The sequence below is a fragment of the Phoca vitulina genome, unplaced genomic scaffold, assembly GCF_004348235.1.
Source record: "Phoca vitulina isolate PV1807 unplaced genomic scaffold, GSC_HSeal_1.0 scaffold38, whole genome shotgun sequence".
In the NCBI taxonomy this organism is placed as follows: domain Eukaryota; kingdom Metazoa; phylum Chordata; class Mammalia; order Carnivora; family Phocidae; genus Phoca; species Phoca vitulina.
Window position 1 is genome coordinate 10,599,189 of NW_022589741.1, and position 24,816 is coordinate 10,624,004.

The following is a 24,816-nucleotide window of genomic DNA, read 5'->3' on the forward strand; positions in this document are numbered from 1 at the left end:
GAGGCAAATTATAGTATGTGGACATCTCCATGAAGGTTACTTGAAAACAAATGTGGTGAAAGCCTGTTCTGTCCCAGGCGCTGTGCCAGACCCCGAGGATGCAGGGGGCCTGCAGTCTAGGACAGGTGAAGAACACTGGTAGAAAACCCAGGGCATGGCTGTAAGTTGGGTTAAGTGCTATAAAGGAAACCGATCAGGTGTGGTAACACAGAGTAGTACTGATGTGGAAGCCACCTAGATGGACTGTCATTCAAGTGCAATCTTACTTTTCCAGAGCCGGGCACACACAGTTGGTGATTCCCAGGGGGAGAGTAAAGAGCGAGCAGCAGGGGATGAGGGTGGTGTGCCTCCTCTGAGGTCTTCTCTGTAGGTTATGAAGTTGCTTCGAGACTCAGCCTGTCTGTGGACTCTGGGTATGCTCTTAGTGTCTCCTTCCTGCTGGTGGTCTACCCATGCCTTTTACTGGGAGGCTCTGGGAGGACGTTATGGGCCAGATGGATAGTGTCTCTGCAGGTGGGTACGTGTGAATGTGGATCCTGAGGTGAGCATTCTGGAGACTTCCACCTGCTTACATGGGAGAGTGTCTCTCTTGGCCTCAGTTTCCTCATCCACAAATGGGGGCAACACTCTCTTTCCCAACCACAGGGTGGTTGAGGTGATTCTCAGCAGGCCCTTTCAAAGTCAGATGTGATCTGTAAATGCATTAGCATTATTATTCTAACACCTCAGTTGACTAGATTTCTTTTTTACATTTTTCTACAAGAAAGAAGAATGGGCAAAGAGGTAGATATCTATTGTGTTTTTACCTTTTCCTTCATTACAATGACAGTAACTTCCACAATGGGATTTGGTGTCCATATAGGTTCATCTGCCCGATCTCTCATTTTGGGCTCATAACTGATGTTGGGGATGATGGCTCTCACAGCTCAGAATCCTTATAGAGAAGTGATTTAATTTTCAGTGTACTAAAGCAGAAAGAATGAGGCAATATCCATTAAGGAGGTTTTCAGAGGGCTTTAATTCTAAAGGAACTTTCTTAGGCCCTTGATAAACCTCGGGTATTTCCCACAGTCTCCGAGGATCCGTGGCTGGGCAGTGGGATTTGAAGGTAGCATTTCGGCTTCGTGGCTGAAGTGAGAGCATGTAAAAATGAGCCCAGATTACCAGGAAACAAGGCTGCCTCCTCACGCCCAGGCAACACAGGAAGATAAAGGAGGAATCTGGAGCTTTTTGAAAAGTTTTCCCAGAAATTGGAAGCCTCTTATGGGTGTGAGAGAGAAAAAGCAAAAACCCTGCTCATCCATAACCATAGTTCAGTTCCCTTATAGGGCCTTTTAGGATCTGCAGAGAATATTTTGGATTTATTTTTGTTTTCCTTGGGCTGACGTCACGAAGCATGCATCATGGTGCCCTGTTTTGGGTTTGGAAAAAGCTCTAAGAAGCTATAAATCTTAAGGCATTTTACTATTTTTCCTCTTCCCTTTTCAAAAAGCACAACTTATCTGGTTTCTTAAAAAAAAAAGAGAAAGAAAGAAAAAGAAAGAAACCTACAAATGTGTATATTGATCCCTTTCCCTCAGATCTTAACTGCCCAGGCTGTAATACCTTGCTTACATCTGCCAGGTTTTTTGTGCAGTTTTGCAACATCTCCTTAATCCAGTGAGCATAAATAGAACATTTCAATCATATTTGGCTACCAGGAACTTCGCAGATAAGCACACTAAGACCTTGTTGAAAGAGACTGTATGAGATTGTGTGTGATAAGATCATCCTATAGCCTGGTGCACAAATGAAAAACTTTTGTTCTTGGTGAAATTTGTTGATAGAGATATTTCAAATAAATGACTTACGGGAACTCAGTATTTTAAAACAAAGGACCTGTTACGTAACGGCCCAAAGCCCGGGCCTCCTGGTGCTCAGCGGCCGTGAAGACCCTTTTCATGGTAGTCACTGCAGGGAGATTAGCGTGCCCCTTTGTCATTTCTGACATGGTATTTTAACACTCACGCGGACAGCCTTATCGGAAAGCACTGTACTTGGTGTGGTTATGGCCTTGGGAAGTCCTATTGTCCTGCCCCGTATTTTCAAGGTTGGGGACAGCTTCTTCCACTCAGTCAGCTCCAGGTTGGCCTTGATCCCAGGCCAACACAGGATACACCGTCTTCTTCTAAGAGCCCCGTGGAGGCCTTCTCTTTTGGACAATAGGGACGACTGTTCTTGGACTGATAGATGTTTGTGTGCGTATGTGTGTGTGTTGGAAGTGTTTTTGTTTTTTTACCTCTATGTTTTTCTTTTTTAATTCCCTCCCATGTTTGTTCATTCATTCAACAAAAATGCACTGAGTCCCTCCTATGTTCTGGGCTCTGCTCGACGATGGAGGCTGAGGGGCTGAATCTGGGATGGATCCTTCAGGAAGGAGCTTATAATCTGGCGAGCATAGGCCCCTGTCAGCCCCACAGCCTTCCAGTGTCGTAAACCCGATTGGAAAGGACCTAAGAAATCATCTACTCAACCCTTGCGTCGCTGCACAGAGCGTAAAGTGCAGTCTCCAGAGGGTAAGTGGTTTGACCAAGGTCATCTGATGGTTACTGGCAGAGCTGGAGAGAGCCCCTAGAACAGGATCTCAGCCAGTGTGTTACACCTTTATTCTCGATTCTTGAGGAGACATGCCTTCTCTGCTGTTCTCTACCCCTCCCTTTAAAAGGCTCCAAAGCAACCGAATGGCCCCAGTTTTCCAGAGCTCCGCTGGCCTGGCTTCCCAGGAGAGGGGCACGAGCCGTGCGTCCTGCCGCCCCCGTGGTGCAGCATGGAAGGCGTTAACCAGCACTCTGTTAGTTCTGGCTTGTGTTTTTTAATCTGTTGTTTGAAATCCTTGCCTTTTATTGGTATATTTACTTTATGGCATACATAAAGAGCTATATTAAAAAATAAATTGTGTTGTAAAAGCATTCGGTAATGTTTATTAATGTTGACTAGGCAGGGAGCAAGGAACTCTATTGCTACAAGGATAATTTGTGGTAATACCAGCTAAGCATTCACAGCTTGTCCAATGACTGTCTAATCTCAACATTAAAAAAAAAAGTGGGTAAAAGGATAATTTCCCTTATGCCTTGGGAAAATGAAAGTGACCCTCTCCCTAACCAAGATTAGGACTATTCTTTCTTTTCCGCCCCGAGGGTTCTGGGCTTCTCCTCACCGACGCTGGGCAGTCCCGGGCCTGGATTTCAGTGGTCAGGTATCCCTCTGTCTTGGGATGGTTGGCGATTGCTTTGTGAGCAGTACCTTCTCACATGCCACCTCTAGGTGTCTGCATCGGTGCTGAGGGTTTGGAGGCAGAAATAGACACTTACTCTCTGTCCTCAAGGAGCTTATAGCTTTGAAAAACTTAAAAATGGCTTAGTCCTAAGTCCTGGCCTTGATATTCCAAGACAGTACCTAAGGAAAATGATACTGGGTGTGACTAATGACCCACTCGGCCTGGAATCTGTCCCTGCTGGTGACATTAAGAGACATTCCTCGGGACGAGATAATGTCACCCTTAGAGGGTAGGGAACATTCCCTGAGTATCCCAGATGTCCTGGTTTAGGGTGGAGGTCTCTAGTAGAACAGGTTCTGTTCGGAGTAACCCTTTCTCACAAAAAGGCATGTGTAGAAAGTACAGAAGATTGGACTGAATTTGGGAACACTTTGAAATCCCCCTGGAAGTTGCTTTTGGGTGTAAATTCTTGATAGCTTGATAACTTTTCATTCATCCCTTCTTAAAAGTGGAGCCCAGAATGCATTGGCTATTGGGCCTTCCTCTTGCCGTTTGAATTAAAGGGCAATGGACATTGAAGGTATGTTTTGAACGTAAAGATTCTTGGAGAAAAGAGTAAGCCTGCTGCTGAAATATGTAAACTCTTTCCTCTCTTGGTTCTGTTTCTTCTTGGAGCCGTGAGCAAGGCCAGGGTGAGGTTCTCTGACCACGGGGCAGCTCCGTGAAGGGACCTGCCTCCTACCATGTCCACATGGGGACATGGCGGCAGCATGCCAGGTCCTGCTCAAGAGAGGAAGGGGCGAGGGGAGGTGAGATAGTGGCTGGGTTCCCATGGTTAGAAGAGGATCTTGGAGAACATTGATTCCCCTGTTGGCAGCAGACTTTTGAGAGAAGAGGGTCATTTAGACCTTGGTTTGACTCTCAGAATGTCCTGTTTCATCCTTGCCTATTCTGAGTACCCCTCAGAAGCCCTGGGTAGGTCAAGCTGATGGTCATGGGATGAGAAAGCAGAAGGCCCTGGTGTTAGGGTAGCTTCTGCATGTGGGACGGCTCAGACCGAGGAGAGGGTGAGTTGGAGGGACTGTGAAGGCCTCACTGGCCAGAGCCGGGTGTTGGTTCAGGGCATGGGATCAGTTAAGCTGAAAACAAGGAAAACTTTACCTTATAAAAACCCTTATAGGATGGAGCCCCCTCTTTATTTTTCAAAGATGGGTAGTTCTGTCCCACTCGCTTGCCCCATTGACAGACCCTAGTTCTCAGTGCTGGTCTGCCCAGCAAAACTCACAGGTCAGGCACTTTCAGATCCCCAGGAGGAGAGGGAGGGAAGGAGAGAGTGTAGCCCTTGGGTTATTAGAACCGAATTCTGTCTCTAAACCTTCCTTGCCCATTGGTCTACTTTGATTGCTCTTGTCTCTGGCGAGAGGAACTTGGGAAGAAATGGAACATTGGCAATTTGGGGCCTGGAACCCCTCTCTCAGGCAGGCCTTGTTGCTGGGTCTCCTAGCATCTCCCCTTGGCCCTCAGCTCTGTGGGATGGAGACGGGCTGAGCTTTTCCTGCAGGCAGTAGATACAGAGGCACTCTTAGGGAGCCCTGTTGTGGTCGGCTATGCCTGGAGGCTGAGGGTGAGGAGGATGGAGTATGGCATGAGTCTCTCCTGGCTTCTACTCTTTCTGCTGTTGTGGTCTAGGCAGGCTGGGAAGAGGAAGGCCCATCTTGAGAATGAGAGGTTGGGCTGAAGCTCAGGGTTTCTGTGGCAATGAAAGAGGCATTGGCCCTCCTCATGAGGACTTCAGGACCCACAGGACAGAGTCCAGCCCCGGGTTGGAGGTGCCCATGAAGCTCTTGTGCTTGGAATACCGTTAAAGATGAGAAGAGGGATGCCTCGACCCCACGTTAGGTGGAGGAATTTCTTTAGCAGCATTGAGCAATCCCTTCTAAAACTAGGCCCTACGAAGGAAAGAGACATGAACGTGACTTCTGCCACGATACATGTATAGTCCAGAGCAGACAGAATCCGTGCTTTGTCAGCCAGCCTTCCAGCAGCACGGAGACGGCCTGATGCATCTTGCTAGCTCGGTTTGACTAGCGAGGGTTGTGTGGTTGGGATTCAGTGAGAAGGAACGCGTCTTTCTCTCAAGTTACTTGTTAAAAGGTTCAGATTTGCTTAGTTCTAATTTCTCATAGTGATTCAGCTCCCTTGAGAAAATAACTAGAAACCTGCTAAAGGTTAATTTTTTCTTTGTCTTTTTGGACATAATTGAAAATCTGTTCCGTTCATGGTGGGTTTAGCCAGTGGGCCAGTGGGGGCCTGTGCTGGGACAGCGGTACTGCTGGGGAGGGTGGTGGGGGGTGCAGGGAACCTGAGCCCACTTCCCAGGAATGTGTAGCGGGGACCTGATGGGACCTCCAGCAAGCCTAGAATGGGGGTGCCCGGGCCATGCCGGAACTGGGTTACTTTCAAGACGCTGTCCAGCAACATTGCTGCTTCTCAGGCAAGGGGGTGTGAAAACCAAGGGAGTTGTGCCCTGTGGAGCCGGGCAACCTCAGATGGCCATGAGCAGCTAGACCTCGCAAACAGACAAGACCAGACTGAGAAGTTATGCGCGTGTGCTGAGGAAGATGGAGGTGGACAGGATTTCCATTTTATTTATTTATTTGTTTGTTTGTTTGTTTGTTTATTTATTTTTAAGATTTTATTTATTTGACAGAGAGAGACACAGCGAGAGAGGGAACACAAGCAGGGGGAGTGGCAGAGGGAGAAGCAGGCTTCCCGCGGAGCAGGGAGCCCGATGCGGGGCTTGATCCCAGGACCCTGGGATCATGACCTGAGCCGAAGGCAGACGTTTAACGACTGAGCCACCCAGGCGCCCCTAGAATTTCCATTTTAAAAAACAATCCGTGGCATAACATCATGGGAGCGGCAGTGGGGGGCTGTGGTCTGCAGAACAGAGAGACCGTGTGTTCATACAAATGTGCACTTTTGCTTGGAAACCAGTTGGAAGTCTGTGTCCTCGCTGGTCATTCTGCAGACAGGGCTGTAGCGAGTCTGCTCGTAGCCAAATCTCTGGAACGCACTCAGATTCTTCTCCGCCATTTCCTCTTCCTGCGAGTTGGAAGCGTCCACCTTTCCACATCCATCCCTTGGTGTTCTGAATTACCGGTAACAGAGGACAGGAGCCAAGCCGTGCTGGGCGCTACTCAACTCCTAGGCTTGTGAAGTGCTCCCTTTTTCTCTTCTGAACTTCGTGAGCATCGCCTGTGTCTCTCTGCCAGTGGGGTAGGACCTCTGTCCTTGTACTGCATATGGATCATGTGGGTGCCACACACCCCCTTTGCAACCTGTGTGGGGCACTGAGTTAGTGCGTCAGGTACAGGGCAGGGTCCTTACCCCAACGATCAGAGAAGATAGGACATTGTGTCTCTGAAGGCTGGGAAATATGTGGCAGCAGAGTGGTTCCAAAGAAAGGCTATTGATGGGTTCCAGAAGTTTCTTTCCCTGAAAGATAGACCACAAGTGAGTAAAGGAGGAAACTCAGGTCGTCCGTCTGGCTTAGAAGGTTTTAAAATGAGTAGATTTCTGGGCTTGGGTGTCAGTTTTTGCTTGGGCTGTCTTCGCCTGACTACCTTGGCATCACGGGACATCACACAGTGGAACATGGCTCCGAGAGAATAATAGTGCCCCATAGGGGAACTCCTTGGAAGCTAGGTAAAAGGATAAAACGTAGGTTCCATAAGGGACCAGAACCTTAGAAATCACCCACATCACTTTATACATGCAAAAAATGCAGAGAGGTTGTTATAGCATGATTTGTCCAAGGTCATAAAACAAGTTATTGGCCAAGTCAGGCTGAGGATCTGGGTCTTCTGGCTGCTCGCCTGGCATTGTTCCCCATACCCTGTTACCCCTGTGGTAAAGGGCAAGACCTTTCACACCATGCTGATCCAGTGGGCCAAGAAAGCCACTTTCACCATTTGCCAGGCAAATCCATTCACATTCAGAAAAAAGGCAGTATGGTTACCCAGAAAGTGTTCGTTGGGGTCTGGATGGAGAGATTTGGTCTAGAACCTTCAGGGAGAGGAGATGGAAGTCCAAGGGTGTGGTTGGGGATACTTATCCTGGTGGTAGCTGCTGATGCCGGAAGACTGGTCACCCCAGTGTCCTTCTGCTGTTAGTCCTCCTGTCAGCCACCCCCCTGCCCCCCGAGAGGTGGGCTTCCCTGGAAGCTAAGAAATCACTAGGGAAGAAAAGATGAACGTGAATGAGGTGGAAACCCATCACTGCCACTCATCATGCCTGACCCCGAATGCATACAAGAGGCTCCCCTGCCGAACCGTTTGAGGGTAGCTTTTGCTGCTTCACAGAACATCTCTTAGACAAGCAAACATCTGCCACGCCTGGGTAAGTGACAGGAAGACTGTCTACATGTGTGGACATGCACACATACACACTCAGTTGCCTGGGCGCATGTCTCAAAGCATGGATTGCCCAGAATGTTCTCAGGACATGTCCCGGTGTCCAGCATTGTGAAATATATTTGGAGTTAAGAATGTTCAGTTAAAATGTTCTGTACTGTTACTATTTCTCAATTGGGTTGGATCAGCCATGGCCAGGAGTGAGATAATATGGGGGTGGGGTGCCCCTACAGTGTCAGGGATGAGGGTGTGTATGTGAGTGTGAGTGTGTGTGTGATTGAGAAATTATTTGTTGCCTTTGGCAAGGAGGTAAGGGGAAAGCGAGCAAACAAAACAGCATGATTGAGAAAGAGTTCTGTGAAGGGGCCTGGGCGTGTGGACACGGCATGCGGTCTTCAAGCCACTGTGGCCCACAGACTGTGGCACTCGGGAGGCTCACCTGGGGGCCCGCATGGTTCTGACTTACCACTGGGTTCTCATTCGGGGATTTGGAAGGTGGTGGCAGCGGGTGGCTCGGGGTAGTTGTGGTGACCTGGGCTCCGAGGCTCAGATCTGGGTGCTGCTGGCTTGAATGTAGAGTACTTCCTCTCCGCACTCAGGGTTTTATCAGCATCCGTACCAGCCGCCCTGCAAACTTCTACTGTGGTCTCGGCCCATCACCGTCTGATCGCAATAGGTTGGTGCTCTAAGGGAGCCTTGTAGGCTCTACTCCATGCCCTACTGTCATCAGCTCCTATCTCTGGCTGCCGTTGCTTGCCCTGTTCCTCGGGGCAGGGCGCAGAGACGGGGGTGGAGATGGATCCTGCATCCGGCAGTGGCAAGTAAGGGCCTGAGAACAGGAGTGTGGGTGGGAAGAAAGTCAGCGTTCCCGGCCAGATGGCCCACACGCCAGCCAACAGCTCCGAGCCTCAGCAGTCTGCAGCGCACAGACCATCTTCCCAGCGCCCAGCTCTGTGCTAGCCTGCCCGCTTCCCTGATCTGACCCAGCTGCACCGCTGGCCTCTGCCAGAGCAGGGGGTCTGGGGGGAAAGGGTCGGAGTTGGGATAAGGGCACAGCTGGGGGCTGGGATTGTGGCCGCTTGGGAGCGGGACCTCTGTCTTCCTGGGGTGATCCTCTGTGTCAAGCCCAGCTCACAGAGTTGCAGATTAGGTGTGCAAAAGTATTCGGAAAGCCTCACATGGCATTTGTAGAATGATGTTACCCGGTTTTCTTGTACTCTTTCTCTCTGTCGGGGCTCAACCTCATGCCAAAAAGCGAGGGAAGACTGAGGCGGGGCCTCGGGGGAAGGGCATGCATGTCGGAGACTCACCGTGGTCCTCAGAACATCTGGAGGAGTCCATAAAGCCAGCGAGTCCTTCCTAAGTGGTTCAGAACCTACTATGTGCCGGTCACTGCAGTGGGAGCTGGGGACACGAGTCAGGAAGGGACGGGCGCGGGCCTCCTGAGTCTGGCGGGGTTCTGGCGGTGTCTTGGGGGAGCTGGGCACGTGCACGGCTGCAGCACAGTGAGGCCTGACGTGACCGAGGTCAGCAGAGGCCTGGTGGCCTCCACGGATGCTCAGTGCCAACTCACCAGTGACCATCCCATGCTGCCTCCTTCTGGCCCCGCAATTGGATCTGGCTTTTTTCCCTGGGTCTCTGTGCCAGTGGGTAATGCAGTAGGAAGTGTCCTGTTCTTTAGCTCTTGGACAAGCCCAGCAGGAGACTCTTCCTTGGCAGCGGTCCATGGGAAGAGGGGCGCGCTGGGCTGTCTGAGCCTATAGGGAGGTCTCCGTCACTGCCCGTCTGCAGCAGCCGTGCCTGCCTTCTCCCTCCCTCCTGCTCACCTGCCGGAGGGGTGGCTGTAGAGCCCCCAGGTGCGGGTGGGCTTGCCTTCCAGCCAGCCAGAGCAGCCCCAAACTATCTTCTCCTCTCCCTACAGGAAGCTGCACAGTGGCATGAAGACGTACGGGTGTGAGCTCTGCGGGAAGCGGTTCCTGGATAGTTTGCGCCTGAGAATGCACTTACTGGCTCATTCAGGTAGGCGATGCTGCCCTGACTGGCCCATCTGAGCGCAGGCAACTGCCTCCGGCCCGCCGTCGCCCCCACTCAGAGCACGGATGTCCCCGCTGCCAGCCGGGGCCTTCGGGCCGCTGCGTCCCATGGATGCTCCCCTCCAGGTTCTTGGAGCAGAGGGCCCATCCTGATGGTGTGACTGTCTGCACCAACCCATCCTCGTGTTCTCTTGGGTTTCCCAGGGCATCGTGGGCACCCGGTGCCCTGTGTGATGGACTTTCCAAAGTAGATGACAGTTCCATCAGCACGACAGTGGTATCATTCAGTTCTCGAGGGCTAATGAATCTGACTCTTGGGTTCTCGTTATATAGGAGCTTTTAATAGATCGAGAAAGGTTGGAACACCGACTAGTTACAGCGTGCTGTTTTTTGCAAGTTAGATTTATCCGTTTCTAGTGGGGCCGGCTCTGTGGCTGCAGGGAGCTACGCCTGTGTTTGGGCAAAGCTGCTCTGCCCCGTGAGGTGTGGGAAGTGGACAAGCACCTGACATCCAGCCTGCCTGGGTAATCTTGGTGGAGGGTAGGATACACACCAGGTCTAATGATGCTGCTTTGAGGCGAGGGGGTCACCTGCGTTCAGTTGTAGAGGCCTCCAGACTTCCCTATGGGGCCAGCACTCTCTTCCGATGCCCTTGCCTTTCAAGCTTGGAGTCATATTTTGAGGGAGAGGTGAGGGCCATCTCCTTACGGTCACGTGTTGACCTCCGCTGTCCTGGTCCGCGTGGCCTCCCGTGCCTAGCCCTACAGCATCTGTGGAATGCGCGTGGGCTTTGGGGCTGGGCAGGTGTTCAGACCTTGTCTGTAGTATGTGCTATGTGACCTTGGGCTGATCTGTCACCCAAACCCCGTTTTCTGCATCAGTGAGGAATAGGTGTCGCCTAGCTAGCCCGTATCAGTTTTCTAAAGAATCCGGTGACAGAATGTATGTCAGAGGCCTCTGCATACACACCCTGGCATACAGGGGGTGCTCAGTAAATGTTGACTGCCTCTGCTTCACCTTCCTCTTCCCCAGTTCCGCACCTGTGACCCTGAGGCATGTTCCCATCACTTTACTCCAGAAGCTTCTATCTGGCTGGCTGTTTGCCGTCTGCCCTCGCACTGCCCAGACAGTCTTGCAAGTGCTATTTGCCGCTTTTCATGCTTCAGCCCACCACAGTCTTGCTGCAAAGCCTGTGTGACTCTGCACGGCGTGGGATGCTCTCTCCCTGGCCTTCAGGGTGCCTCCTAAAGTTCCCAAACCCCTTCTTGCTTTCCATCCTTCTCCCTTCCAGGTCTGAGGATTGTGCCCTGTGAGGTGGCTGGCTGTCTCAGCATGTATAATCGGTCCCCACACCTTTGTTCCGTTCCTCCTCCCTGGGGGGTCACCCACTCCCACACCTTGTTCCCCTACACCATCCTCATCCTACCCACCTCTCCCACATTGGCCTGGAGTCCTGAGTCCAGAACCCCCTGTGTCCAGAATCTGCTTGGTACTCATGGACTCCTTCTGTTCAATTTTTAGAACATGCACCTTGTATCTTTTTGCCTCCCTTCAGTTTAGTAGGTCATTTGGGGTTCAGTGTGGGGTTTCAGAGCTGACTGCCAGCCAGCTTGGCCACCCCCCAAGTGCAGAGAGTGGGTCTTGCGTTTTATGTACTCCCTGCTGCGGGCCCCTGTGTGGCCTCTCACTGTGTGGTGCTGGACACTTCATGCGGGTAATGCACTTTTCAGCCTGTGGTTAAAGCTCCCTTGCCCACTCCCGAACTTGGACCAGTGAGCATCCTTTCTCCTTACTTGTTCCTTGTGTCCAGCGCTCTAGCCAGACTCAGCTACTTGTTGGTTTGTGCTCTGTGTAGACGGCCACAGCTTGCTTTCCGAGCTCTGTGGCTTTGTTCACCCTAGTCCCTCTGCTTGGAATAACGCTTCCCTAGTCTTGCCAGATTGTCTAAGGGCCCTTATGCAATGCCATCCTTCATCCTTCCCCACCTTCAGCCGGGAGCTGTCATGCCTTCTTCTGGGTGTCCGTATGTCTTTATCTGAAGCTCTCTGGGCACAGTCTTTCCTCTTTGTGCTCTGGTTATTTATGGACGTGCCCTATCTCTCCTACTTGGAGTCAGGGGTAGAAATTGGGAAACCTACCTGCTGACCATGTATGTGGTCTTGGGCAAGAAACATAAGCTTTTCTGTATCCTCATCTGTAAGATGGCAGCACTTAACCCTCCCTCAGGGACATTGTGAGGCTCACATCAGACCTTAGCCCTGGGCCTGGCACGTGATTGGCTCTCCGTAAATAGAATTTCCCTCTCGCTTTGTTCCCCTGATAGACTGTAAGCCAGTAGGGCCAGGGTCTGTCCCCATTATGTGCAGCACATTGCCGGGCACATTGCTGGAGTTGGATGAACGAGCGCAGCTGGGGGAGCGTGTCAGGGGAGCTCCAGTCTCCCGCTGGGTCCCTCCTGCAATAGGAATGGTGTAGACTGTTTCCCAGGGGTTCACTGGGGGGCAGCCAGGAGCCCCCGCCCACCCCCCCGGCCAGTATTGGCTGTGAGTGAGCCAATCTCAGCCACATGGGGGGCGCCAGTGAGAGCGGCAGAGGGGGGCGGCACCACTTGCACATGTGCGGGGGGGCCCAGAGCCCCCAGTTCAGACAAGGTGAGTGGCTTTCCACCCCCCCTTTGGAGCCAGCTGCTGCCTGAGGACGTGCACTCCCGTCCTGGCTGAGACGCCACTGCGGGGTCCTGTGGTCTCAGTCCGATGCCCCGGCAGTTTTGGGAGCTGGGTCCTGTCTCCCTAGGCGCTCTTCTCCATACCTCTCTTATTCGATACTGACATCTGATTGTGCCGAGTGACTTGCCTCTCTGAAATGCACTTGCCAATGCCCTTGGAAAAGAGGATTTGGTGACGGGGGAGGTGTGAGGGTCATAATCGTGCTTTAATTCACCTTTGCAGGTCGCTCATAGCCTTCTTAGACTCTGATGTTTCAGTTCTGTGCGGCTGCTTTCTGTCTTCCCGCATACCTCTCACCCCTGTGCTGGGATGTCTTGAAAAGAAAATAGCAACAAGGGCTTAGAGAGGCTAGACCACTTCCTGAGCTGTTCGCACCCCCTGAGAAGCAGTGACGGCCCCCAGGGGGGTCGGGGTTGGAGGGCTGGGCCGGCCGTGCCAGGCCTTCTCTCGGATGCCAAGGCAGAAGCAGGGTTCTGCGCATTCTGACTCCTCTCCCAGGGGCACGATAACAGAACCCTGGGATGTTTTAGAGGAGACCTCGGTGAGATGACGCGAGATTCTTGCCGCTGGGTTTTGAAGGCTCCCTGGTGGGAGCCGACAGCAAGCACGGCCCCTGAGGGTGTGCAGTGCCGACCCACTTTACAGACTGTCGCCCAGGGCTGGAGCTGCCCTGTAGAGCCCTAACAGAACAATCGGTGTTCCGGAACCCTGGGGACCTTTTTTTTTTTTTAAAGGGGCAGGCCCTGGAGAAGTGAGTCTGGGATCTGGGTGTGGGTCACGATGCCCCTGGCTTCCCCGAAGTGTTGTCGCTGCCATTGGGCAGGTACATTCCTTCTGTTTCCCACTGCTCGGCGGAGCTGAACGGGTGCTCCCCGCTCACTTCCTTGCGCAGCGAGCCGGCTGCCCCCACCCCCTCTTGGCTGGCGTGGCCTGTGTTTGTTATTGCCGTCCTGGCTCGGGGCCAGGCCTGGCAGGGAGCCCGCCTTGCGGTACAGTGCGTACGTACAGTGAGTGCTGGGCCAAGTTTGTCATCATACGCGATTAATTTTTTTTTTTTTTCTCATCTGGTAGGGGTGGGGTGAAGGAGGAGGCAAGACAAGAGCTTCTCGACGCTTGGGAACAGGCCACACTGAATTTGCGGAGATGTTATTTGGGAGCGGGTGAAAGGCTCTCGCTCGTCCTTCCTTCCGGGCCCGGCCCCCTTTCCCACGTTGTCTTCCCGTCCTCTGCATTTCCCTGTCCAAGGAGATCAGCCTGCACGAGGCCGACGACGTGAGGTTTTATTTTCAGTGACTAGAATACCAAATTTACGCTCCTAAATCAGTTTTCATTGTGTTGAAATTGACAATTTGTTTAATTAGAAGTTTGCCCTGTAGGAGGCCCTTCTTGGAGACAATTCTTTCTTTCTCTTCCTCTCTCTCTCTCTCTCTCTCTTTTTTTTTTCTTTTTTTTAAGACCCTAAATGGTAGTAGTGAATGTTCAGTTTAATTGAAGTTTTTATTTCGATTTGAATGTGTTAACTAATCAAGTGTTTATGAGATATACCTGATGATAACAATAAGTTTAAATTAACAAACAATAACCTAACTCATTAACTAATGAGATTGATCCGGCTACGCCCTGCATTCTCAGAGGTGGGTTTGGGAAAAGACGTGGTCAGGTGGAAGGGTGACCACCTGAGATGTTTTGCAAAGCTGCTCCTTCTAGAACGAGAACATGGAGTGCAGGATTGTGGCAGTGAGCGGGTCAGCATCTGACCTCTGCGTCCTAGGGTCACTCTGACGTCTCCGTCCCCACCCTTTGCAGCCCCGTCCCTCGTGGGGATTGGTCCCAAAGCATCTACGACTTGCTGTCTCCTTGTCACTCCTTGTTCTCACTTAAGTGGTGATTCCTCACTCTGGGATGTGCACGTGGAGACCCCAGACCCAGGCGGTGACTCGGGTTGGTTTTGGGATTTACTGGTGTGAGGTTTCCCATGAGGTAGGATTTCCCACAGCTTGGCTCCAGTACTGGTGGATTAGAAGTGAGCACACCCAGAATGGCTTGCCCCTGTTTTTGACTTGACTCCATGCTATTTAGAGGTTCACATGTTTCTGTGGCCTGCCCCTGTTCTGGGGGTGTTATTCATTTTTGCAGCCAGCACTGAGTGTGCCTCAGGTTCTGTGTACTTAGCCCTGGAGAGAGCTTACAGCATCCCTGCCCTCAAGGAGCTTACGTCCAGTAGGAGATACTTGATTATAAAGTCATGATCGAGGACGGTATTGTGCACAAAGCACCAGGAAAGAATTCTAGGAGGAACGCCCGGAGGGGGGGCAGGGGGAGGGTGTCCCTTCTAGAGGGTGGCAGAACTTAAAATGGCTGCCGAGAATGGACTTTTGGAAGGAACTGGTAGGGGAGAGGCCCAGGCCACCACGGCAACATGTGTGGTAGCTGGGGCGTGCAGGCTAGGTCGGGGGAGGGAGGGCAGGCTTTGGAAGGGGAGGGACGAGGCAGGATTATGGGGGCCTTGAGTACCCCACATTTACCTGCAGCACTGGAGAGCCACTTAAGGATTGAATGAGGGAGTGACACTTGGTTATTTTTTTTCCTGGCAAGAAAGGACTGTGGGCTTTTTGATGTACACTAGCCTGGAGTATAGGATTTCTCGGACCCCCTTGGAGAAGCGGTGTGCCTGATGATCTTGGGGCATGGTTGGAGGATAGATAGGCCCATGCCTCTAGCCCCGGTTAGGGGGGCCTTTCTTTGGGAGTCTAGTCCTGCCAGGGGTCGGTCCCCTGTACTCAACCCTCCTGCCTTTCTTTGGGGGCTGGGAGCCATGGCTGGGAGTAGGGAGAAATCTCCCCTGGTACCTGTCTCTTCCCCGTATCAGAGCCACTGGGAAGGAATATGGTCTTTGGCTGATGGATTTTCTGATTCCAGCGGCAGCATGGGGTGGCCAGGGCGTATCATCGGGGGCCTGGGTCATCCATCTGGCAGGAAAAGGGCTGGAGGGGTTGGGGCCAGAAACCAGATTAGTTCTTTCATGCTTTCCCCTGTCCTGATCCAGTGGAAGGGAAAGAAGTTATGAGATGTCAAAAATCTATGGATTGTCCTTGTTCCTTTTTTTTTCTTTTTTGGAACACTTAGCTTTGGGGTTCAGGGTCCTTCTTCCTAAAGACAGGGAAGCATGGTAGCTGGGAAGTTCCCTGTGGTGACGAGGCGTGGTCCCCATGCTGAGGATGGGAGAGGCATCTTAGGGTTTAAAGGTGGCCTCTCAGGACCTGCCGCTTGCTTCTGGCACCTCTGAGCACGAGACTGGGGGTTATCCAGGCAGGTCTGACCCATGGCCAGTTCATCCCCTCTCTGCCTGCTCCCCAGTGAATGTCCCGGTCCCTTCTTCAGGTTCACTCCATGCCAGCGGGCTAAACCAGGAGATGACCCAGAAGAAACTTCCTTAGGTGCCTTATCTCCCTCAACACGCTGTCAAGAGGCCAGCACCGTGGAGGTTTGGGTTCAGAGCACAGAGGGGCAGAGCCAGGAGTGGCTCGGTGGGGGTGGGGGTGGGGGGGGGATGGGACACCTGCCTTCCCTTCGGGCTGCATGGGTGATGGGGTGCAGACAGAGGGGAAGAGGGGAAAAGCAGCTACTTTCCCCAGCTCGCTCCCGAACACTCTGCTCTCTCTCTCTCTCTCTCCCTCCCCCCTCCCTGCTCTGAATTTGGCCTGCTTCCCGAACTTTTTCCCAGAGTGGTGTCGTCACTGGCCTGCCGGCAGGCCTAGATGTTCTGCCAGCATTCCAGAGAGTTTATGGTCGCTTGCAGATGTGCCTCCAAGAACACACTGTACCCAAAGCAGAAATTAATGCAGGCTTGACTGCTGTCCAAGCCCATCCACGGCAGAGAGGAGAAAGAAAACAAAAACTGTTTAATGCTGTTTATAAATCATACACTGGCTGATGAAAAATACATTTCTTCCCCCCTCTGCCCCCCTCCCCCCCCCCCCCCCCACCCCCACCCCTTCTCACGTTCTGCCTCAGGAACCTAAATGGAGACCAGAAGAATATGGTTTTGCTTTTTAGCTCCTGTTTTGGCTGGGATCCGAAACCCTGCTGCTGATTCACAGCCAGAGTATTTTTCCCCTTTACCTGATGAAATATACTGATTTTTCCAGCCCAGATGGGGTGCTTTTGATTTTGTTGTCTGGGTTTGTTTTTTTTTTTTAACTTTTTTTTTTTTTTTTTGGCTAGGGTTTGTGTTTATAGCCAGTGACAGGGCCTGTGACAGCACTGGGTGTGATGCCCCCGGGGCAGGTAAAGCTCCACATCTGTCCACCTCGGGGCTGCTGGGTGTGCGTGCCCGGGCTCCCCAGCCCTGAAGACGGCACGTCGGGCCAGCCCCACGGAGGAAGTGCGCAAAGTTCATTGCAAGTCATTGTATTAAACAGTGTTCTACCATGTCTCTCCCTGCCCTGCACCCACAGACCCTGTGTGAAGAGGGGTTCACATATCCCTCCCCCCCAAATACACACGTCTCTGTCTCCATATGGTGCCTTAGCAGGGGTTTGGGAAGCTCGTTGCATCTACCCCTCTGGATCTCAGCCTCTCCCCCTCCACCCAAGTCCCCCATCCCAATTTATTCTATAAATTCGCTTCCACATTATGTCTATCCATTTACATGGCTTTTGTGTTTTTTGATACTGCTAATGTTTATCATTTGCCCAATAGGCTCGACAGATTTTGCTTCCTGTAGAGCACTGAGGCTTTAGAGCCCCCTCGTTGCTAAGGAGCAGTCTCCCTGTACTGTAATGGGCTGATTTTGTATTCCGTTCGGCGCTGTATCTTATTTTTGTATGCAAGACAAAGTGTTTTGATGGAGGACGACTGCAGCAGTGTCTGGAGGCTGTTTGGAGTTTTATGGGCCGTACAGTACACTCTGTGCTCTCCGAACAGAACACAGGCTGTTGAATTTTGGATTGGATTTGTCATTTTTCCCCCCTCAGAGAGGAGCCTGTCAGATAGAACATTACTTTAAGGGTGGAGGAAAGAAAGTGGAAATTATGTAATAACCTCTCTCTCCCTCTGTGTGTGTGTGTGTGTCTCTCTCTCTCTCTCTGTGTTTCTCTCAGTCTCTGATTTTTTTTTCGCTCCCCAGAATAGGGTGGCTTCTCCCCCCACCCCACCCCCCACCACCCTATGATATTGTAGCCAGGCTGGGTGATGCTGTTCCTCTGGGGGAAGTGAATGCCCCTCGAGAGGTGGATGCGGGGGCTCCCTGTCTGTCTCCTGTTTATTCTCCTCCTCTCTCCTTTTCTCTCCCCTGCTCCTTCCGTCCTTCCTAAGTTCGGAGCTGTTTTGCTGGCCGTTGCTTTGGTCTGAGGACGACTAGATGCCGGGGTTGTAGGTGGAGTAGGATGTTGGCATGGGGTCCACCCCAAGGCAATGCCACTTTCCTATTTCTAGGGCCCTGTCACCTGCCTTTTGCTTGCCAGACGTGCCCCTGCTGGGCTTTGCGGGCGGAGGGCCACTGCTGTCCTCCATGGCCCTCAGGCCCGGCCCTCCAGCCCCTGGGCCTGGGTGCACTTTGCCGGCCAGCCATTCCCACTGCACTGCTCCTGGCGGCCCTTCTCAGCACCCTCTTCTGGGCTCTCTGTGGTGGCAGGAGGCTGTGTCTCAGTGTGGCTCTCTTCTCTCCTTCCTTGTCCCCCAGTCTCCTCTCACTCCATCTCTTTGTCCCTGTCCTGGCATCTGTGTTGGCCTCAGCCCTGTCCTGATGCTCCTCTGTATTTTCGGTGTCCTTCTTCAGGCTTCATCTTTGTCTCCATCCATCTTGATTGGTGTCTCTCTCTCTTTCTCTCACTCCTCAAAGCTTCTACCTTGGAAGTTGGGTGGGGTTAGGGTGGGGAACAGAATGTCCCACGGGCCCAGAAGGCCTGGGGAGGACTCCTGAGCGAGTTCCCAGAGGGTGCTCCCAGAATCTGGGACCTTGTGCGCTCCTGGCCTGGCCTCTCGGGGGGCAGCATGGGCCTTCTCTGGCTTTGCTTCTGCTCCTCCTGGGTCCCTGGGTGTTTTCTCAAGTTGAGCTGAGCAGGGGCCGCTGGGTGAGCAGGGTTTGGTTTTGCAAGGTCCATACTGGACGTTGTTACTGAGAAGCACGTCTTGCTGGCGCCGTGCTTACGGGGGTCTGTCCCAGGCACCTGGGTGCAGCGCCCGCTGGGCACCCTCACGCACCGGTGACCTGGCGTCGTGCCGGGTCCGCAGAGGGCTTTCGGTAAGTATTCGTGGAGAAAGTAGATACCCTGTTGCTGACGTGTTCATGTTTCTGGGGCAGATCTGGGTTTGGTGGGGCGTGGGGCTTACACAATGTTGGGAGCCGTCTCTCTGGAGAAGATGAGGGATTTGAAGTGTGAGAACCCGTCCTGGGGAATGGGCTGGTGCCAGGGAGGGGCTGTGGCCTCAGCATTATTTTCATACACGTGCTGCCGAAGCGAGCACTCAGCGTTACTCACTTCAGGGAGGACGGGCTTCTTTGATCTGCCGGGAGGAGCTGCTGGTTGAAGACCCCACAGTTGGAGCAGTAGAGTAGGGAGATTCAAATATAAGGCCAAGGAGGGTGACATCTACTCCGTTCTGGGGACCCCCCCCCCCCCCCCCCGAGCGTGGCAGCCATGGTCACAGTCCTCACGTTTGCATTCCCACAAGGGTCAGGACAGATCCTCCTGCCTTTGGTAAACGGCCTCTGGTCCCAGTGGGCCTGGATTACGTGTTCTGTGGATTTCATGTTCTCTTCTCGATGAGGCTGGTGCGTGGGGACAGACAGTAAGTCCCACTCACGCAGCGCCACCAGGGAGATCAAAGCACATGATAGCATCCTGGCCTCCAAACCGGACCTCACCGTCCGTGAAATGACAGGACAACCACTGACAACCATCTGCTTGGGTCTGTGGCTTTGGTTCTCCTGCTTCCCTGGGCAGTAGAATTGTGTCGCCTGGGGCAGGGCGCTGGTTCTGTTACGGTGCGCACGGGCGCGTGCATGCTTGTGTGCGTGCGTGTGTGTGTGTGTGTGTGTGTCTTGGGAGGAACCATGGGGGTGAGGGGTTCTGGAGGTGATGGGAAGTATACATAAAGGTCTGGGAGTCTCTTCTTTGGAGCTTCCAGACTCATCAGTTCATCAGGGTCAATGGAGAAAGTAGGATGGGACGGTTCCTTGGGAAGGACACTATTTACTCCTTGGAGGGTGCGCAGAAGCTACGGTTAGGTTCCCAGAAATGAGGGGCATTTGTGTGCGTGCGTGCGCGTGCTTGTGGATGGGAGAAAAAAGAGATTGAGAAGAAGCGTTTACAGGAAATACTCAAAATTGTTCCTTTGCTGTGATGGCCCCGCACAGACCATTACCTTGCAGATTTAAAAACTAAATGAGCTCATCATATCTAGTGACTTCCACCGACATTCATGCTTGATTGCAAAGCCCGTGTTACCTCTGAATTGGAACTTCAGTGTTTGTTATGAATTCTTGAATGGTGGTGGTGTGTTTCCCCCTCTCGGGTTCAGCCCCAAGCACGTCGATGCTGTGTGACGGATGGGCATGTTTCTCAACAGGACCCCACTGAGGAACCTTTTCATTTTAAAAATAGCCCCGTGCCCTCTAGGGCCGAGTCTGGAGTTTCTGAGGAATCCGGTGGGCCAGTGAGGGGACGTTGGCTGACTTTGGGAGGGGGCTGACGTCTTGCATTTTTTAATTTAATAATTTGAGTTTCATGTGAATGATTCTGCGTGCCGTGCACTACTCTGCATTTTCATAACTGTCTCTTCCACTTTGGGTAAAGGAAGGGAGGGAAAGAAGTACCAGCAGCGGCATTCTGTGGGCAGAGGAAGAAAACAAGAGAATGGGGCAGAGAACGGGCTAAATTTAAAATTGTAATTGGCTGACTTCCACTGGCTTGCGGGTGTTTTAATGACTCATAATAACTTCATTTAAAACCAGCTGAGCAGAAAATAGATTGGAGAGGAGCCTCGGGCCATTATGGATTTGTTTTTTTTGACAAGCTCGGTTTTGAGCAGCCAGGAAGGCTCTCAGAGAGGGCTTGGCTGAGTTCTCTCTCTCTCTCTCTCTCTCTCTCTCCCTCTCTGAGGGCTGGTGGTCTGCCCGGGAGAGATTGTATAGAAACCAGGGCTGCTTTTTTTTTCACCCTACCCCCTTTTTTTTAAGTGATTAAAAATAGATGCCTTGAGGTATTATTTTAGCATCAGTAGAATTTTTTTTTTTTACTTTTGATGTGGTAAATGGAACATAAATAAAATTGTTTTTTGAAATTACTGAATTAATTAGGTAGTAAAGCAACAACAATGCATAAATTTCTTCACTGGTCGCCCTGATCCATATTTGGGGGGCGTTCCCCTTTTTTCCCTGTCCCCTCCTCCTTTCCCCCTCCAGCCCCACCTTCTGCCCCGTGTGGACCCTCCCTTTGAATGGCAAGGTTCTTTTATCATCCTGGCAACAGCTAAATGATTTTTTTTTTTTTTAAAGATCTGTAGGATTTTGACAGGGTTAGTGCTGTCCAGCTACCCAGCCAGCTCGAGGAAGCATGAGTTTTGGGAATTGCCAGAAAAGGCTCTAACCTGCCTCTAGTCTTTTTAAATAGATCCTGCCCGTTTCCCGAGCTAGGAATGGTGCCAGCCGGCGAGTGCTCCTTTTTCTCTTGTCTTTTCAAAGTCAGCCGGCTCAGCTATAGGATGTGTCTGTCTGGGCAGGACAAGAGGCCACCCCCCCATCTGATTGCTCAGAGCCGTTTATCTACCCCCTCTTATGGCACCTGTCACCTTCTTTGTGTCATAGCTATTTATTTGCTTGTCCTTTTTTGCCTGCTAGACGCTGAGCTTCTTCAGAACCTGTGATTTATTTCCACATCCCCTTACTACCTAGCAGAGCAACCTGCATGGCGGTTATAACTCAGTCATTTTTTGAATAAACTAACGGGTGAGTAGGTGAGTGTGTGGATCGGCGTCTGGGAGGGAATAGCTCTGAAGCTCCCTCCTTCTTCCTTCCAGGCCTGGAACTCAGCAGTCTGGATGACCAGACCAGGAATGGAGGCAAAACCTTAGTGGTAGCACGCTCTGTTGCATCCCTGTGGTCAAACACATTGCAGGCTCTCAGTAAAGATCTGGTGAATAAGTGAATGGCTCAGGATGGATGGTAGGGACAAGGGAAGGAGAGAAAAGCACGTTACCGAAGGCCTGCTGTGTTTCGGGCACAGTGCTTGGCGCTCTGTATGTCTGAACTCAGATATCCTGCGTTGACTTTGGAGCGTGGATAGGCTGATTCCGTTTTTGCAGGGGAGGACACAAAGGCTTCATGAGCTGAAGTCACTTGCATCAGGTCAGACAGCCAGGAAGTGGCAGGGCTGGATTTGGAGCCATGGCTGTCTGCCCCCCCACCCCCACCCCTACTCTTGCTTTTCTAGCACACCACACTCTTGCTTTTCTAGCACACCACACTCTTGCTTTTCTAGCACACCACACTGCTGTACCTGTTCCAATGCTCACTTTTTGGTGTGTGGGGATAAGCAGGGTCTCAGAGCCTGGGCTGCTGAGATGGGGAGAGCCGGTAAGGTCCTGTCCCTAAGGATCCTGGGGGGGGGGTGGGGTGGGGTGGCCCAGTCATTGGCTACTACTCCCGGCCTTCTACCTGGACCACCAGGAGCAGGTGGGTGGCTTGTTAGCCTCTTCCTGCTCTGCTGGAGTCGCATGTTGAGCCACACTGCTCCTGGGACCATTATTCCTCCCCATTGCCTTATGGGGCTGGGGGTCGGGTGGTTCTGGAAGCATCGCTAGAGACCCCCGGGGGTGAGTGTTTGGCCCTCCTAACCAGGCGAGAACTTGGTCATGTCATGTTCCCAACACCATCCACACAGAGAAGAGGGACAGGACCCGAGAGCTGCCTGGGGTCCGTCCTGCACGACAAGCCAACTGGGTGCTGTGCTCCGGCGGGGAGGCCCTCTGGGATGCTGAGTCAGGACTGAAAGGGTCAGCTGACTGGTGCTGCATCCCAGAAATGTGGGGACTCCGATGGCTTGGGTTGTCACTAGTCCTCAGACTGTGTCTTGGAGTCAGGCATGTCAGGGAGATGGCGGCCTCCCTGACCTTTTGGATTCTGTCTAGTGAAACTGGACCACTTGGCATGAAGCTCGTTACATCTGGTCTTCAACAACCTTATCTTCCCCAGGCCCCCACTGTGGATGCTGGAACCTTCTCTGGGGACGGAAACGTTAACCAAATGGGAACCAGATGCCGAAGGCTAGGCAGTAGAGGAACCCCTCTCACTGTTCTGGGTCACTACACGTGGCTTTCTTTTGGGGGGAATCATTCATGAATGGATTCATCACTTAGCAGTTACCCACTGAGGGCCAGGGGTTGGCAAACCATGGCAGAACAGAGCGGCTGCTGCCGGGGTCCCTACCCGCAAGGGGCTATGGGCCTGACTGAGAAGGTGACGTGAGCCGTCAGCAAGGCGGGGTGTGCTCACCGTCCCCACAAGGGGGAAAAGAGCAAGTTCTGCAGTGTATGGGAGGGAGAGACTCCCAAGGACCAGGGTGATGAGGAATGGCTTCAGGAGGGAGGGCTGTGGGATTTTGATTTCCTGCTGGAACGTCCAGATGGCACTTCGTGGTGGGCGAGGGGCCTGCTTTTCTGGACAAGATGAAGCAAGAACTTCTATGAGGGAGAGCCAGCCAGGCAGGCACCTCTCCCTTTTCCTCCTCTCCCTCCCCCCCCTTTCTCCTCTCCTTCCTTCTCTGTCCACAGCAGTCTTGAGGAAGTCTAGAGCCTAGTTTCTTGTACTTGAGAATCCTCAGGGTTCTAAGGATGTTATGACTGTCCTTGAGCTGCGGATTGAGAAATCTTGCATTAAAAATGAGAAGCTGACACCTCAGGTGGTCCCGCCGTTTTGAGGTATCCACAGAACAGACACAAATACGCAAGTGAGGTTCGGATTGGACACAGATCCAGAGTATTCTGTATTTCTCTCACGAGAGTAGAGGAGCCCCTTTAAGATAGGCTGTGAGTGCCCAGGGCTCCCCCGAAGCCTGGGTTGAGGACACATAGCCTAAAGGGCTGTGCTTTGGTAGGGATGAGGTCAGAGGCTTGGCTGCCCTCAAGGGAAGTGAAGGAACATGGAGGACCAGCACCCCAGCAGTCTACCTTATGCCTTTCTTGAAGGTGGCAGGAGCTGTCCCCATAGGTGGGAAGCCAGTGGGGGAGAGAGGTGGGTGCTCCTTTAGTTGGACCCTCTCCAGGATTCAACGTGACAAAGAGGTCTCTTCTAGACATTCCCCCTGTAGTTAACATGTTCCCTCCCCCTCCTCCCCAACCATCCCATTTTGATTGGAATTCTTCCACTTGCCAGGGAAAGGGAAAAGGAAAAAAAAGCAAGTTCTAAACTTTCCATTAGGTAGTTGGGTTAAGAAGTCTTCTGGGGTAGTTGGATTAAGCCCCGGCATCTCTCACTGACTATTACGAACTAATTGAGCACCAGGAGCTCATTGGCGGCTGCAATGAGTATTTTGTTGGAGTAATTATGCAAGGCCACAGTCATTTTGAGTAACAAGGTAACTCCAGGTAAGGAGAGAATTCCCTGAAACTTTTGATTTGCTGGAGTCTTCCTCAGTTGCCTTCATTAACATGAGCCGAGGACAAACAAAGGCCCAGAGACCAGATCTATCGGGAGGCTGCTATCCATCAGGGATTTCTGTCTGACTGGCCCAGATCTCATGGTCCCTCTTTTGGGGCCTGATGGGAACAACCCAGTACATCTGGGAGAGCCCTGCTGGGTCAATTTTGCATTGATTGAGATTTGGAGGTCCAGAGTCAGGTGCTCTGAAATAGAAGATGGTGAGGGACAGATGCAGGCTTTGGAAGTCTGGGGACAGCTGACCAGGGGGCAAAGGAGAGTCACGGCCAGCGTCTTTATCAGTGACCTACGTGCTGAGAGCAAGACCTGACCGCAAGCAAGAAGGCCCCAATTGTACCTTCTCTCTCTCTCTCTCCCCCTCTCTCTCGGGGTCTGTGTGTCGTGGGTGGGTGGGGTGTGGGCCTGTATAAATGGGACCGGTGCAACTCCTGGGTCAGGGGTGGGGTGCCGTCTTTCTTTTCCCAGAGGATTCTTTTTTTTTTGAGAGCGAGAGCATGTGTGCATGGGGTTGAGGGGTGGGGGGGGCAGAGGGAGAGAGAATCTTAAGCAGGCTCCACAACTGGTATGGAACTGGACGCGGGGCTCGATCTCACAACCCTGAGATCATGACCTGAGCTGAAATCAAAAGAGTCTGGGTGCTTGACTGACTGCGTCCCCCAGGCGCCCCCTCACCCCCTGCAGAGGATTCTTTATGGTAGAACTTTCTTACACATGCTGCCCTCCCAGC

General features: G+C 52.3%; 1 protein-coding gene across 5 annotated transcripts in view; it reads left to right on the forward strand.

The window, feature by feature from the left end:
- ZBTB16 (zinc finger and BTB domain containing 16) overlaps positions 1-24,816 on the forward strand; it is a 184,376-nt gene that overhangs the window by 83,031 nt on the left and 76,529 nt on the right. For all 5 annotated transcript variants that reach the window (XM_032427947.1, XM_032427943.1, XM_032427944.1 and 2 more), the window contains exon 3: positions 9,593-9,690. In XM_032427947.1, the coding sequence (XP_032283838.1) occupies positions 9,593-9,690 (98 nt within the window). The remainder of the gene's footprint in view (positions 1-9,592; positions 9,691-24,816) is intronic.